Source organism: Pocillopora damicornis, chromosome 10 (assembly GCF_964200805.1).
Source record: "Pocillopora damicornis chromosome 10, jaPocDami1.2, whole genome shotgun sequence".
In the NCBI taxonomy this organism is placed as follows: Eukaryota; Metazoa; Cnidaria; class Anthozoa; order Scleractinia; family Pocilloporidae; genus Pocillopora; species Pocillopora damicornis.
In genome coordinates this window covers 1,449,661-1,465,490 of record NC_142679.1, presented here as the reverse complement: position 1 = coordinate 1,465,490, position 15,830 = coordinate 1,449,661, and the positions used below count along the sequence as shown (strand labels likewise).

At 40.7% G+C, this 15,830-nt stretch overlaps 2 protein-coding genes across 2 annotated transcripts; both read right to left on the bottom strand.

Moving 5' to 3' along the window:
* Positions 1-1,339: 1,339 nt before the first annotated feature.
* Positions 1,340-2,615, bottom strand: LOC149038383 (putative skeletal organic matrix protein 5). The gene is made up of 4 exons (XM_089185040.1): positions 2,426-2,615; positions 2,294-2,336; positions 2,035-2,161; positions 1,340-1,962 (listed from the first exon to the last, which is right to left on the bottom strand). The coding sequence occupies exons 1-4, from the start codon at positions 2,613-2,615 to the stop codon at positions 1,444-1,446; spliced, it is 879 nt and encodes a 292-aa protein (XP_089041166.1). The 3' UTR covers positions 1,340-1,443.
* A 2,275-nt stretch (positions 2,616-4,890) lies between these two features.
* LOC113667759 (uncharacterized) lies at positions 4,891-15,731 on the bottom strand. The gene is made up of 7 exons (XM_089185039.1): positions 15,621-15,731; positions 14,639-14,879; positions 14,192-14,295; positions 6,547-10,458; positions 6,018-6,111; positions 5,401-5,450; positions 4,891-5,311 (listed from the first exon to the last, which is right to left on the bottom strand). Exons 3-7 carry the CDS (start codon positions 14,291-14,293, stop codon positions 5,309-5,311), a joined length of 4,161 nt encoding a protein of 1,386 aa, XP_089041165.1. The 5' UTR covers positions 14,294-14,295; positions 14,639-14,879; positions 15,621-15,731; the 3' UTR covers positions 4,891-5,308.
* Between the last annotated feature and the right edge of the window lie 99 nt (positions 15,732-15,830).

Below are 15,830 nucleotides of genomic sequence, written 5' to 3'. Positions count from 1 at the left end.
CGTAAGTGTTTGAATATGCAGTTCACAACCAGCTAAATACATTCCCCTTGTTAAGGAATAAACAGTTCTGCTGAGCAACACGAGATAGCTTTAACATACATGTAGCTCATGTAAAATGTTTAGCCTTGAAAGTAGTAATGGACAATAACAACCTGTTTCTCTTACCTTTGTTTTGTACTGCCAAGTTAGGCGTGCACATTCTTTAAATTTAATGCAACTTTGTGGGTACGAGATAAGGGTCTAACCAAAAACCTCCAAACAATATCCTCAGGTGTTTGCCTTTCTTATTCCGCTCGGTGTTTCACTTCAGTATTAACCCGAGGTAAATCTGCGGCTATCATGGTCAACTTAACCTATGTCAGGCGTCCTGTTGGCCGACAAGGGATGCCTGAGAAATTTAGTTTTGCTGTGACGTGTTTTTATTCACTGGAAAAATGACGGAGTCTTCCATAAATGAAAAAAAATTAAGAGCAGGTAGAAGTCTTGAGTTCCTTTTTTAAGTTTAATAATTTAGAGAGACCAGAAATGTCCATAAATTTCAACTAAAGAACCGAGTCTGCATTTTACCCTTGCTCTGCGTTCTGCAGTCTGCGTTTTACACTGACCGCCCCCTGAACGCCATGTGTGATCGATCCCCACCTAAATGACTTGTCCCAAAACTATCCTTTGTTTCTCGAGAGATAACTACAGAATTCTTCTCTCTAAAATTATATAAGGAATTCGCACTGATCCATTTATGTTAGTTTTCGAATTTAAAGAAGGACGACTGAATTTGTGGTGGGAAAGGTTTCGGCTATGGGAAATGTTCCGGAAAGAAATCCGTTCGAATGAAGAGCTAATGATCACTTTGTCAATATGTACAATCGCATTTGGCGTGGGGACAGACGTCTCGAACAAATGGTACAGAAAAATTCGGTCGTTCAGGTAATAGCGAGAAAAGTAGGCAATACTTTGAGAGAAACTTACTGTTTGCGTTCTGTTCTCTTTTCTGAGCCAACGGTTTTCCATACAGATAGTTTATGCCCTCAAGTTGAGCTCCTGGTTACCCTGCAGAACAGGCGTAATTTCTCGCGTTTTTCACGCGGGTGGACAGATGCACGACGCGAGTGCAAAGGGCGAGTCGCTCGCGCAGGAAAAATGTAAATAAAAGTCACTACCGTCGTGCACCTCCTTTAGTGCGTGATCAGATTATGACCTTTCACGTACAGTTCGCGCCATTGACGTAGTATAAACATCGAATATGTTTTCATTGCTAATTTCTTCTTCGAATTGGCTTCGCACGATTGAAACGTCAATATCAAAAAGCTATATTTTAGACAAATCGGACCAGAGGAGAAGATAATTTTTAACCCGTTTTATTGGCTGGTATGCTTTAAGATACTACATTTTCTACTACATGATAACTTCTCTGCTTAAAATTTGGGAAGTTAACTGTGTCCCCTGTCACTGTACCAGGATATACCCCATGGCTTTGATGTGCTTGTCGCCATTATCTGACGAGAGCATTGCCTCATTTCCACACGTGTTAGAGTCATCATATAGACCTGCGGTGCCAAAACCAATTCGGGAGTCACAGGAACCACAGTGATTCTGCTGGTTAGCGATGATGCCGATTCTTGCTTTGGGGTCATTAGAGTTGTGTCCCACCACATTGAATCCTTCTTTATTGCAGTGAGGTTGCAGTGAGGCCTGTGAACCAATCAGTATCTTCCACGTGTTACGACCCAGTGAGGTGGCGCGGTATTTCCCATCAGCGATCAGTGAGAACAGAGAGTTGGCGTGCCGGTTGATCAAAATAAACCTGAGCTGATGACCGATCTTCATACCGAGGCAGACCTTGGAGAAGGGTGTGTTCCAATAGGTAGGTAACTTGGTCTCCTGAAAGTCAAAGCCAGTCCTGCCTCCAGTAAGATGGTAGAAATTTCTGTCGACCCAGAAATGGGAACTGTAATGGAAGGTTCTCTGAAAGACAAGGAAATCAGTTTTCAATTTTGTTTCCTTTTATCACGAAGTTTTAGGAGACAGGGAGTTTACCTTTGCGCCGTTTATCTTCATGGCCAGCGTCCATCCTCCACCGCCACATCCAAAGTTTCCCATGTGACAATAGACAGGAATCTTTTGTGAACCAAACATCAGCGGGTACACTTGGCTTCGTCTCGACCTTATGGAGAAGGAAGAAGTCAAATATATCGGAATGAGTCATCCTGTCTACAAGCGCAGTGTCCTTTGACTGTATACACACCAAGCGAGCGTTTTAGATTCTTGCAATTAAAACAATGTACTTTGCACTTACTTTCCTTTGTTGTACTGCTCCTTGCAAGAAGAGAAGGGTAAGACTGTGAGGAAGGTAAGACTGCGCATTGAGAACACTTGAAAAATAAAAGCATTAAAAGACGCACCTAAAGATATCATCTGAAAAGGGTACCTGGAGGCTTTGGGGGCAAAGCGTCCTTTACCAATGCAAGAAGATTTTTAACTTCGGTTTGAAGCTTCTTAACGTCTTTGCTGATCTCGCCGCAACGATTGGCGGTACAGGATCGTTGTTTGCCGCCAACCAAAACAACGAACAGTGCGAGAACATTTACAATGAAATAAATTGCAAACAGCAAACGCATCTTGAAAAATGATCGACGTTACAAAAATGTTTCTATGTTGCTCAACCTGTGGAAAACTGATTGTGGTGATTTTGCTTTGTTATTGTTTGTTATCATCGTTTAACACAACTCGTATTTTCTTGCTCGCTTTCAACCACGTGTAATTAACAAGTTCACAGTTAAAATATATTTTTTTAAGTTTTATCACTGTGTGCAGCGTCCAGTAAAGAAATTATACTAGACTTTGAAAATCTACTCACAACATAGCTGTCTATCTACTGAAAAATAAAGGGTTAATTTGAGAGCGGCGATACTGCGACTTTATGAAATAAACTTCATAGTTTTATTTTAGCGAATTGATTATTTTTGCATGCATGCATGCCCATTCAATCAACTGAGACCCTTATTGTTTTGATTTTTTCCATATATTTCGGTGTAAATAAAACGCTGAGGACTGCGACAAGCTTGTGGAGGGTTGTGCTCTTGTAAAACCTGAATTTTCCATCCATTTGTTTCGCATTTTCAAGGCCAATTCAAAAAGTGAAGTATAACTTATTCCGTAATGAAGTTCAACCAATTTTTTTAAATCAAATAAGGCGGTCAGTTTTTAGACACGCTGTTATCAACTGAGTTTGCAGTGTGTAAATTGGCCACCCGCATACAGTGACCGAGGTTGTTTAACATAACATTAACGTCTATTATTTCAAAGCGTTCAACAGATCTTTTGTGAGTTTCACTGCTCGATCGATAACCGTTCCAGTAGCTTTTCACGTTTCAAACAATTTCCGCGATTTGTTTGTCGCGACTGTCTGCACTGTCGAAGCATGTAATGAAATCATTCTGTAATTAAGTTTCAAGCATGTGCCCTTTAACAAAGTTGTCCCAGGTTCTGAAATTATCAAATTTTTATTCAAACGTGGAAAACAAACCCATCTTCCCTAAAAATAAAATTTGTTGGGCCAAACTGAATATCAAAAGAAGAAGTAAACTGGTTCTCGGAATTAATTAACCCTTCATACCCTAACATTAGTATTGAAGTTCTCCAAACTTTCCTGTTTACATTTCCTATGGAGCTGTCGAGGAAAATTTAACAATTAAGAGTTTCCTATGTTGTTTGTTACAATGTTTAGTTCAGGGGTAATAATGTTATGAGAACTTTTGTTTGTCACGCTAAGCAGCAAAGAGTTAGGTGTATTAATTGATTGAAACCGATTGAAATCTACATTTCAGTGTTTTTAAGTGTAAATTCAGTTTGCATCTCTTTTGTATGATTTCCGCGTATCTGAAGGTCTCGCCCCAATGTAAGTTTGCCCTACTACTAACTTCGCAAGCCAATCTTAGAATTTGTTGCAAACAAGCACAAAATAGTGTCAAACCAGATAAAGATCAGATTTATGAAGCGACCTAGTATTACTAACCTGTTCCAGGTGTTCTGTCATTAAAACGTAGCGCGATACTTAATAGCGCTACAGCGGCGAGTTGTCTTTAAATCCTACCGGCTAGAGGTAAGCCCGAGGAGCACTAATGATGAGTTTCCGAGTCGGGTGATTATCGGAAATTGTCGGCTATTCTAACACGGCGGACTGTTCTGAAACAAAACTGTATCCAAGAGTACATTTCCACGCATGACCAGTTAACTAAAATCTTTGATTGATGTTCAGTCCTGTACCCTTCAATCGATATTGCGTGGTTTGCCACGAAGTCTGTCTGTCACTTTGATTCTTAGCGCTTTTGAATAAAACACGATAAATCATAACCCTTATTATTACTCAACTGCACAAAGTATAACACAAATAACCTGCGATAGTGTACAGTTATTTCGACAGTTGGTTATTTTGTTCTGTAAAAAAACCTGTTTCACCAGTCGGCTGCGGGCGCTACGCTTCTCTGTCCGCTTTGCTTTTCCCGCCTTATGAGAAATGAACAGAAAGACGCAGCAGAAGAAAAGCAGTCGGATAAAAAAAATAACTTATTAGACGTTTTGGTGTGTAGTATCGCTGAGTATTTCTAATCGTTGTCTGTATTTTGACTCGCCCTGCGGGCTCGTCAAAATACGGCACAACTCGTAAAAATACTCAGCCATACTACACACCAAAGCGTCTAATAAGATATGTATACTGACAACACTGGATAGGAGAAGGAGGAAAGAACCATAGGCTTTTCAAAAAGAAGTGGGTGTAAATGACAGAAGAGTTTGAAGCTCAAATTTGGTCCAAAATTGTGGGTTTTTAAACTCAATCTTACATAAAAACTGGTCATCGTAGAGGCTTACCGCCAGCTCTCATATACGAATCCATGTAATCAAATGTTAATTTATTAAATCCTCTTTCTTCACAATTAAGTGAAAGGTGCCTGATGTACTCAACGTCTTCATATAGAGGTAGGTGTTCACGTCCATTATGATTTTGCTAAATTAGCCGCCAGCCTCCGAAAAATAACTCTCATCTGAAATTTTATCAGTATTCGACCAGACCACAATATAATGTATCTAATATATTATTAGAAATTGTCCTTTAAACCGAACTTAACAAAACGCCTCCACTTCTGGACTTCAGGGCCTCCATTACTGTCAATTGTTTGTACGACAATCAATTTGCTTCCATTCGATTCATTTTCCTGCGCATGTGCAGCAATCAGTCTACATTTAGTTCATTGCCAACACAATATAAGAGACAGTACTATGCTTCGCAAAGCACTGATGGAAGGAGCTATCGTTACTGAAAAACGAAAAAAAAGAATATCTTAGTTTAATTGTTGTTTCAAGGAGTTATAACTGAAAATTGAACGGCAATTTTTTTTTACTAACCTTGTGTGTTGAGCAGAATATCGTAAAATTGTCTTCGATGAAGGAACAACCTGAAAAATAATTTTAAAAATCTCAGAAAGAGATCCAGGTATTAATGAACACACAATGAGAGGACTACGATGAATTTCATGGCGAGATAACAGTCCAGAATGGCTACTACAATTTGAAAGTGCGACTTGAAATCCGAGACAGCAATGAGTTTGCTTTACTGTGCCCAGCGATTGGTCTAGAATACTCGCGCAACTCTCAAAACCAATCAGATGGTTCGCTTTGAGCATTTTTTTTTAATAAAGCTCTGCGATTGGTCCACAAAAATCGCGCCACTTTCTAAACCAATCAGATTCAAAATTTAAACTAACAACACTCGGTTAGTCGCGTTTCTTTCCCTCAGATCGTTTGCTATACTTTCATTCAATTATCGTGAGCTCCTCTTGAAATTTTCTCTTTTTCCCTGTCGGCCGTTGTGATTACTTTGGTTTCAGTTTTAGAACCCTAGGTACGATATCGTGTTATTGACTTAAGTTATGAAAGCCTGTGGTAAAAAATATTCACTCAATCGAGAAAAAAAAGAAACTGTGAGGTGAGTTAATGTTTATAACAAGACAGTCAACAAGCACCTGAATCTCTTGCACATGCGTAGTGGAATATCTTAATGCATCCCCGTTTGAAGCAGGCCAGCGTGGCGCCAAGTTCAAAACATTTGGTGCATTTCTGTGGAAACACGATGAAAAACAAGAACATTGACAACATCTTTCCTCTTTTCAGCTCCTTATACATTTCTTAAATTTGATTTGCTTGTTATTTTCAAACAGAACCAACCGATATCTACTATTCACGACAAAACAATTTTCCAAATAATGCACGAACCTCTTCAGGTTCAATTCTAGCAGTTGGCTGTTCATGTAGCTTTAAAACTCTATGGTAACCCTTGGACTCCCGGGAGTGACCAATTAATAACTACTCCATACTAAATCATTACATTGTCAAGAAGCGGAGTGGTGAAAAGAGTGAAAAACATCAAGCAGGAGATATTGCTCGATTAAACACCAAATTCTCAGAGCTAAAATTGTACGCAAAGTATGACAAACAAGGGGGGAGAACTGATATTGGAAGATTAGGAGTAAAAAGAAGAGAGAAATGACTTACATGCTGTGCTGCACTTTCTACTGCTTGTTCCAAGCCATGAACGGTCCTTCCGATCATAAAAACCCCAGGGGACCACACACCACAATCTCGATGTATCCACAAGTCTACATCACAGCTTTCATTATCCGTTTGTATGTCAGAACTTGAGCTTGCCTTCCGGCTAGGCGAAGACAATTTCTGCGACAGTTTTCCCTCCTTAGAGGAACCATCTACCGATTTTTCCTTTGAAAATTTCGTTTTATAAGGTCCGTAAAGATCTCCTAGCAAGTTAAAACCGCTTCGCTTGCCACAAAAAGAGCAAACCCATGTATCGCCATCAACTCCGCCGCGCGGTTTGGTCGACATGACGTGTTTTACGGGTGAGCTTGAAGTGGAAATTTTGCGTTTCTTCGAGGGCCTTCCAATACTTACTGTTGGAGCTTCTACCGACCGTTTCGTGCTCGCAACCGACGGTCCGGAAGCCGAGGACATTTCTTGAACAGCGACAGCAGTTTTTGAGAATTTACGTTTAGTGACAGGCTCCGACTTGACCTCTTCCTCTATTTCTGAGTCGCCTTGTTTTCGCTTGACTTTATGCACGTATGGTTTTCGCTTTTGCTTATCTTTACTTCCCACTGGCCGTCCACGAGTTTTGTTTGGCGTCACCTGTTTATTTCCTTCCACCGAGGAGGCTTGAGTGGTAGAAGACGTTTCTGCTGTTTTATCAGATTTTTTCGAATGTGGATTGTCTTTCGTACAAGAAGATTCCGTCTTATCAGTTTGCTTATCCTTTTCCCCAGTTTTACGGCCTTTATCAGGTCGAGTAGGTGAATTTTTAGTTGTTTTAGAGGTTGGTGATTTGTCTTTCTTCACAGGATTCTTGGTTTTGGGCGAGTGCTCTGGATTTTTAACGCTCTGATCGCACTTTTCCTTATCAGACATGGTTGCAGTTCCAGAAATTCCCTTGTCTGAAACGTTCAATGCCTCGTTCCGTGGACTGCTCGGGCAATTTTCAACTTTACCGTCGTTTCTGTCTTTTGTTGTATCTGTAGCGTTACCTCCTTTTGTAGCCGGATTACTTCCAGAACCCGTCGTAACTGGGTTCACAATAATCACCTGTGGATTTTGTTTGGATGAATCGGTGCTAAGCTTTTGTACCGGCATCAAGATGTTCCCCTGAATGAGGTACATCTTTCCAGTGGTAGTCTTCGCCACCATCACCTGTTGATTGCTCTGTGAAGAAGTGCCCTTGGCAATGATGGTAGCCTTAATGGGGGTTGCCTGGTGCTGGGTGGTGCGTGCTGTAGCTGTATGCTGCTGCACTGTCTGAATTCCCAGGGTTCTGCTCTCAACTACATGGCCGCCATCGCTGTCTGACTCCTCTTGAGTTTTTTTATCCGCTGGAGTCTTTTCGTGTTGGCGATCATCGTCATCTGAAGAGAGACGTTCTTCGCATCTTAGGGAAGGCATTGCTGGACGCTCCTTTTTCCTGAGGACTTTGGCATCTTGAGTACCATCGGAAAGTGATTTCTCCGTCGCACCGCTGGACTCCTCACCGATGGTCTTAGGCTCATCTACCGTGCTGCAGACTTTGGGTTTCTCAGTTATTCCAGTCTCTCTACTTTCAGCTTCTTTCACCTCTTCACCTTCCTCAGACTCCTTAGCCGGAGTATCAGCTTTGGCTGTCTTATTAAAACTCTCCTCCTTATCTACGCACACAGCACGTGCGTCATCAACGCCAGAACCAGTCTTATCAGTTTCGCACGCATTGGAGGCACCTTCAATAGTTCTCACTTTTCCAGTCCCATCATCATTCTTTTGGCTGGTTTTCCCATTTTCCTTACACCGGTCGTCTAATTTTCCACAACTCTGACTGGTTTTGTCTGCTTCGAGACCGGTTGATCGTGTCTTGTCGTCAGTATTATTACTTTCGTCGGAGGTTCCACTCAAATCCCCGATTTTGGAATCTGTCACAGAAGCGACTGATAGTTCTTCGTTGTCAGTACCCGTTTTTTGCAATTCTCTTTTTGATTTCTCTTTACAATCAACAATTTTTCCCTCAGAAGGTTCCTTCCCTCCTGTGCACGTCTCATCCTTATCATCATTGCTAAATTTCGAGTTCTCGTAGGAAGTTCCAACGTTACCCAGCTCCTTAACTGGACTTTTGGCACAGCTTTCTGCCTCAATAGGGCTCGTTGCACTTTCTTCTACTCCTTCATGCTCCACTCCAGATTTCTCTATTGATTGTGGAGCAACTGAAGTCGTTTCTACCGCAGTTTCTTTCTCTGGCTTTACTTCATCACCTTCGCATTGGTTTCCTACCTCTTTGCTAATATTACATGAAGATTCTTCGACCTTACTGTTCGATAAACTCTCCAAACTTCCCTCCTCTTGACCATCCTCCTGTCTTGACACCGACTTGTTCTCATTAGATTCATTAACATTGATTTCTTTAGACTTCGCTTCAGTCTTATCACACCCATTCTTTCCGATCGTTTCTCCAGTTTCATTTTTGTGTCCATCCGAGCACAAAGGCTCTTCTTTCGTAATTGAGGGTGAAACATAAGGACTTGCAGCATCTGAGGCGCTTCGTCGTTGTCGAGGATTTGCTTTGAGGGTTTCACTTCGTTTCTTTGCAGACGTTGACTTCTTCTTGAATGAGCATTGTACAGCATTGGAGACAGTAACCGTTGGTTCTGAATTCATTGGACTTGGATCACTGCTTGGTGGAGACGATGCCTTCTCCTTTGCGGTGAGAGGTTTCAGAGAGCTTCTTTCCTCAAATCCAAGTTGCCCAACTCCAGAGAGATCTGGAGTTGTGGCACTTGGAGAGGGGCCCTTGGTTGGAGATCTCTTTGATGGAGGAGAAGGCATTTTCACGGTGTTCTGATGTCCTGGATAAGATGCACGACGTTGGGTTAAGCCTCCCGTCTTGCTGGCAGCCATAAGCTGTTGCGACTGGAAGTGAGACTGTGAGGGTGTAATGCTGGGTTGAACAAACATACACGAACTCTGCGTCGGTTGTTGCTGATGTTGCTGGAAATGCCCTTGACTTGACCCAAACGGAGACCTGGGCTGCGGAAAGTGTTCTTGAAGCCTGCTGTACATGCCTGCATCTTGCTGTGGTACTGGTGACGTTGAGGAGGATCTTCGTCCAGGGGAGCAAGGTGGTTGGTATGGGTTTGTAGAAGATGTGTACGGAATGTTAGGCAACTGCATCCCTGTAGCTGATCTGGCTGTGTAGGAAGGGCCAGCAGAACTATACCCCTGCATTTGAGATTGTGCGGGTGATGATGATGGCCTCTTAGGATATGAACTGGGCTGATATGGAACCTGCTGTGAATATGGTATTCCTGAAGGCTGCAGAAATCCTCCTCCTTGTGGCATCTGCTTCCCCACAGGAGACACCGCCTGATTCATTCCATAGCCATCCGCATAGTACTGTTGCCTATTGCTCATAGCAGCTAGGCTCAAGGAGGCTGGTCCAGGCATTCCCATGGGCTGAGTGGGGCCAGCCTGTGGACCAAACTCCCCCATGGTTTGTCCACTGACACCTCCAGGAGGGTAACTGGGATCCGGAGGAAAACCACCCTGATACGGACTCATGGCTTGGGAATGAGTTTGAGGAGACACAGTCCTAGCACCCTGGTAACCTCCGTTGTATCCTTGATAATTTCCATTCCCATATGCAGATTGTGGAGGCTGCTGCTGTTGCTGTTGCTGCTGCTGCGGATACTGCTGCTGTTGAAGCATTAGATCCATGTCAGGCTGCATCATGCCATTGTTTGGACTTCTTGGAATCATTTGACCTGGATTCATGGAGGGGTAACCAGAGCTACACTGTTGCTGTTGTTGGGAACTCATTCCAGTAAACTGCTGCTGCATACCTGCATAGCTACCAGACCCAAATGCCATACCAGTCTGGGGATATCCCTATCAAAAAACAAAAACATGTTGAAACATTGTGAGGAAATGTTAAATTTTTCCCAGAAGGCTCAGATATATAAACATGCCAAATGATAGACATCAAAATGTGGTAACATCAGCAACAAACTTGGCTACTCCTTGCCTGCCACTTCATTGTTCTTTCCACATTTTGAAGTCGACCCTGATCCACGACTGAACAGACACATGGCAGCATGGAATATATTGAGAAAGACGTTTTTTGTCTTGTCACAAGCAAGGGACAAAGAGAAAATTCTGAGCCCCCATGAGGAATCGAATCTCAGACCTTCGGATAGATTCCATGCAATCTATCTGTTCAAAATATCCGAAAGTAGGCAACAACTACTTGATGAGCACCATCCTAAATATTAATGAACCCTGCAAGTGCAGCGCTTCAAAGGGTTTTCAAGGTCTTCCTTCCCACAAGTGAGTGCACAATTTAAATACATATCTCTCCTCTCTGCTTTGAATGGGAAATGATTGATGGCATCATGCACTGAAATTCCAAGTTTGGCATGTTAGAGAAGGGTACAGTAGCAGCATGACAAATTTTTGAAATTAAACTGCTCTGAAAAGTTCATCATTTGGTGTATTTAAGACAAAGATGAGTGAAATCTGTGTTTTATTTTGAATCTTAAAATGTTATCCCATCTCTTCTTGACACAACTCAGTGGCACAATGATCATGCACAAACAACTTTACAAAGGCTGGCATTTTTTAAAAGGAGGCTCTTTTGTGTACAGAGTATAACAATGAGATACATACTTCTTGCCATGGAAAGCACTTCTCATGTCTAACAAACTTTGAATTCATTCACCGATACAAAATGTTGTGGTGGAAGAACATGATTGTGGGTGCGTTTTACTTTGGAGAAAATGCTGTGAACAAGCTTCATGCATTAACCCTTTAACTCCCTGAAGTGATTAACATAAAACTTCTCCCTACAATATCCATACATTTTTCAGCAAACAGGTAATGAGAATATTCAAACTTATTGGGTAGAAGCTGCTATCTTGATCTAGCACCATGTTCTTATAACTAATTTACAAGGAAATGTGTAGCAGCTACAAGGGAGAATTAACAATCAGATCTTGGGAGTTAAAGGGTTCACTCATTGGTAATTCTCCATACTGTCTGTTAAACAATTCTTGTATTAATTTGGAGAATTTAGTATTGGGCCAACTAATAATCGCCTGATAATGTATTTCTTTATTCTCATCACTTGTCTGCTTGATATTGTATTGATTTTGTGAGGAGAAATTCTGTCTTGGTCACACATGAGAGTTAAAGGGTTAATGAACAACAATAAAATTTAAATTAAACTAAAAAAATGAACAATTCTTATCATCTTTCTATTTTTACATGCATGTATTGATTCTGAGGTTGTACAATAATTTTCTTTTGCATGGAAATTAACAGATCATAGTCAATCATAATTCATTGCCCACACATACATGTACCAAAAAATTTTTTTTTCAAATGAAATTGAGTCATGTTTGCCACCATCACATACTAATTCTGTTGCTTTGTCCCTACTGAGCAAAGAAGCGTTTTTTTTTCTAGTGCTGTCTTTCATTGAAAATGAAGTGTAACTCAGATGCACCAATTACAGTAAAAGTTAATAACTCCTTAATAAATGGTTTGAATCCTGGGGTAACATGTAATAGTGTAGTCTGATTGTCCGGTTGAGTGTAATCCTGAGAAGGACTGTTGTCAGAAGTGGTGACTGACAGTTCAAAAACCTGAGCAGAAGTCATCATCGGAGTCAAGTGAATAGCCTTACAGCCAATAACATCACAGCACAACAGACTGATCAGTTTATACCAACTGGACTCTGAACATTCTACTGACAATAATCATTCACTTGACCAGTGCTTCAAACACTAGCAAATTATTAGTATAGTTGTAGATATGTTTGTTCTTCAAAAATATCTGACATCCTGAGACCAATTTTTCTACCAATTTAGAGAGTCCTTGAACTAAAGTTTAGACTGGAGGTGAAACCTTATTTTCATACAGAGCTATTTTCAGATAAAACTATTGTTCCTTGATGGCTCAAGGTTATCAGTGCCTATAACATCAGAAGAAGACAGCATGGCTGGTGTGAGCTGTTTGTCAGCATTTTCATCAACTCAAGGAAGCCAACTTTTCATTGATAATCTTCCAAACTTCTTCTATACATAGATAATTTGATATCTATAAGCATACTAATCATAAAACAAATAAACAACTGTTCTACCAGCATCGTGATTGTCTTTCTAAAACATATGCACACTGCCTAATAGAGAAATAAATAAGAAGGGTGCCTGCCAAGCTCAATGAAATGGTTTTATGTTGTTATGATCAGTTTGCAGCCTTAGGATAGCACAATGAAGGCAAAATCCCCTATGGACTTTTTCTTCAACTCTGTAATTTTTACTCAAGTTAAATATTTTTTTAACTGTTTGTAGTCAACCATAGACAATGGCAACAGCACATAGCTATCACTTGAAACTAAAACTTTTTTGTCTGGAAGCAGTTTTGTTTACACCCTTCAAAAGAGATTGCAGGAAGTCTGTTTATCATTGTACTAGCATTAATAGCTAGATAAAACTGTCTGCAAAACTGACTCATGACAAGCTTATGAATCAAAATGAGGGTAACAGACTCTTTACAGAAATAAATAGTGGATCTTACTGTTGTTCAAGTATTTGCTGCACTGATGCTCAGTTCCCTCTTAATTTATTTTTATATAACAAAATGTGAAAATGTAACTTAAACGACAGGAAGAGTATGTTTGTTTGTCATCACACAATGTTCTAATTTTATTTAGGTAACTGGTTATAACACGTCGACCAATTGACCTCAACTGTCTGTTAAGAAGACATCCGTGAACTGATGCATTTGGGAAAAGGACACAATAGCAATGAGATTACAAGGAGAAATTTTTGAGCATGATAAATAAATTTTAATCTCAAAAATCAGTTTTTAAAAAATGTTATTCTTTTTTTTACATTTATACCTCAAATACAATTGAATTTCATGCATGTACAAAGGTCTAAAATTGTTCTAAAAGCAACCAGTAAATTCATAATTTGTACTTCACTCCTTAAAAAAAATTAAATTAAAACATCATGCTATTCTCAAATTATAGTGGCAATAAAATGAAAGACTTATTGCAGGCGATTGTGTATAATAGATAAAATTCTCGACTGTACGAAATGAAGAAGGATAAGGAAGCAGGAAGGAGAATTTATACTTTGGCTATGTGACTGAAATTGTTAGTCGCGTATTTACAATTGTAAAGTTGAAAGATGGTACAAAACATGGAGGTTTGAAGCAAACGAGCCGACATGAAATGTTTACCAGAACGGAACAAATATTTGTTGCGTCCCATTACATATTCGCCCAGATTATTTACCCCACAACCTGTTGAATTTCCTTTGACAGCATTGCCATTCATTATCGATTTCAAAACTCGTGTCACGACAAACTAAAATACGGCAAAAAGTACTGAAAAGAGGACATGAAATTACTTATGAGGACAAGTAAGCGCCTATTGTTAAAACGAAAAGCGGAAACTGCGTTATTTGAGGAAGTAACAACTCCCTATTCACATACAAGCAAAGCATAGGTGAAGGTTGCATCTGTTTAAGACCATTCCGCGCTCTCGGACATGCGCGTGTGACAAGCATGCCAAAATGACTGGTGCCGTAAAATCAACAACAAATTAAAATCTTACCCCAGATTGAACCATCGCTGACTCGTCCATGGGCCCTTGAATACTTTCGTCAGGAGGGTCAGCGCGCATTAGCATTTTCATCAAGTCCCCATCGCCCTCCATGTCTGAAAGAATCCGCAAGCAAATTATTTGAAACGCCGCCTGGAATCTCTCGTGAAGCGACACACACGCGCGATCATTACGCGAAGTACACGCCGGCTTTCTATTCCATTCAGGAGGTAATCTTTGCACGCATACAACCACAGAAAGCTTCTAAACACCAAAGATTAATCACCAATTTTGACGCAGAAAAGCTTGTGGTCATGAAAGGTCAAATTATTAATTCCGCTGTCTGCATATGGAATGTTATATCATCGCATGTCGGTTGCCCCCTACACGCTACAGCTACGGTAAGTACAACATATTGTTGTTGAACAACCCGACGCAATGACACAGCATTCAACTCACCTCAATCATAGATCAAGGCCTCGAGTTTCTGTAGGTGATGGTGAATTAAAGCGCGAGATTTCTCCGTTTTCCAGCAAAGTAATCGCCCATACATTTGTGATTTACTGCCAACTTTGCGAGCAGTTCACATTTCACCTTTACCGCGACTGGTCAGCGGTACACTCCGAAAATTCGACTTAGTCCCCTCAGCAGTGCCATCCGGCAATTCAACCTATGACAGTACTCGACCCAGCGGGAATCTCTGATTGTAACAAAGAAACATGAGAACCTCAAATACATTTTAATACCGTATATGAGATTTCTCCTGTTATAATTTTAAACGTTAGTGTTCCTGTATCGAGGAACTCGAGCCCCTTCATTTGAAAACGGAATTCGACTAAGTTGTCGTTGCCATTGTTTTAAGAATTTGACTTCCGGTTCCTTTAAAAACAGGAAGGTAGAATGTTGGGCAATTAATCTTACCAAGAAGGGCCTGGAAACCACAGATTTGTATTGCGGAAGAAGCAAACTAAATAATTATTGCACGGAGAAAAATATAATTGATGAGATTAGTTTTCGTGAGGTCGAGGAAATAGGACAAATGAAAGGAACAATTAGAATTTGACTACTGCCTTAAACGGCCATCTTAACTGATAACGCAAACCCTTAAGACAAGACGACAACGGTAATAAGAAGGTAGTGCAAGACAAAATTTAGTGAGCAGAACAGTAGCTTAGCTCACGCAGTCTCAAATTTTGTGTAGACCCTAATCAGGCCTTCGCCGATCCGTAAAACGAAAACGCGAAATCATCAAAATGTGAGTGGTACGAGAACGGGAACCTCAAAGGCCAGTAATATTCGTTTCCATTCGGAACTCGACGCTGTTCACACAAGTTATACTGAAGCTAGGGTCTGGCTTCCTTAGGAACGGTAAAAGCATCCAGCCATTTGAAAAATTTTTAGTAAAAAATATACCTATTTGATAAGCGAAGTTTTTCCTCACCGTTGTTGTTTTAACTGCTTAAGATTCCTCGTGTTTCAACCAATAAACACACGCATCAAATGAAGACAGGAAGTGCTTTCTTAACTATCCTTTCGGTTTCCGTTTGGATGTGAACAAAGTTTAAGTAGCGCGAGGTCATGGGGCGAAACAGAGCCAAAAAAAAATTAGGAGCCGAGGGCTGGGGAGTAGTACGCAGAAGGAGATAACGTT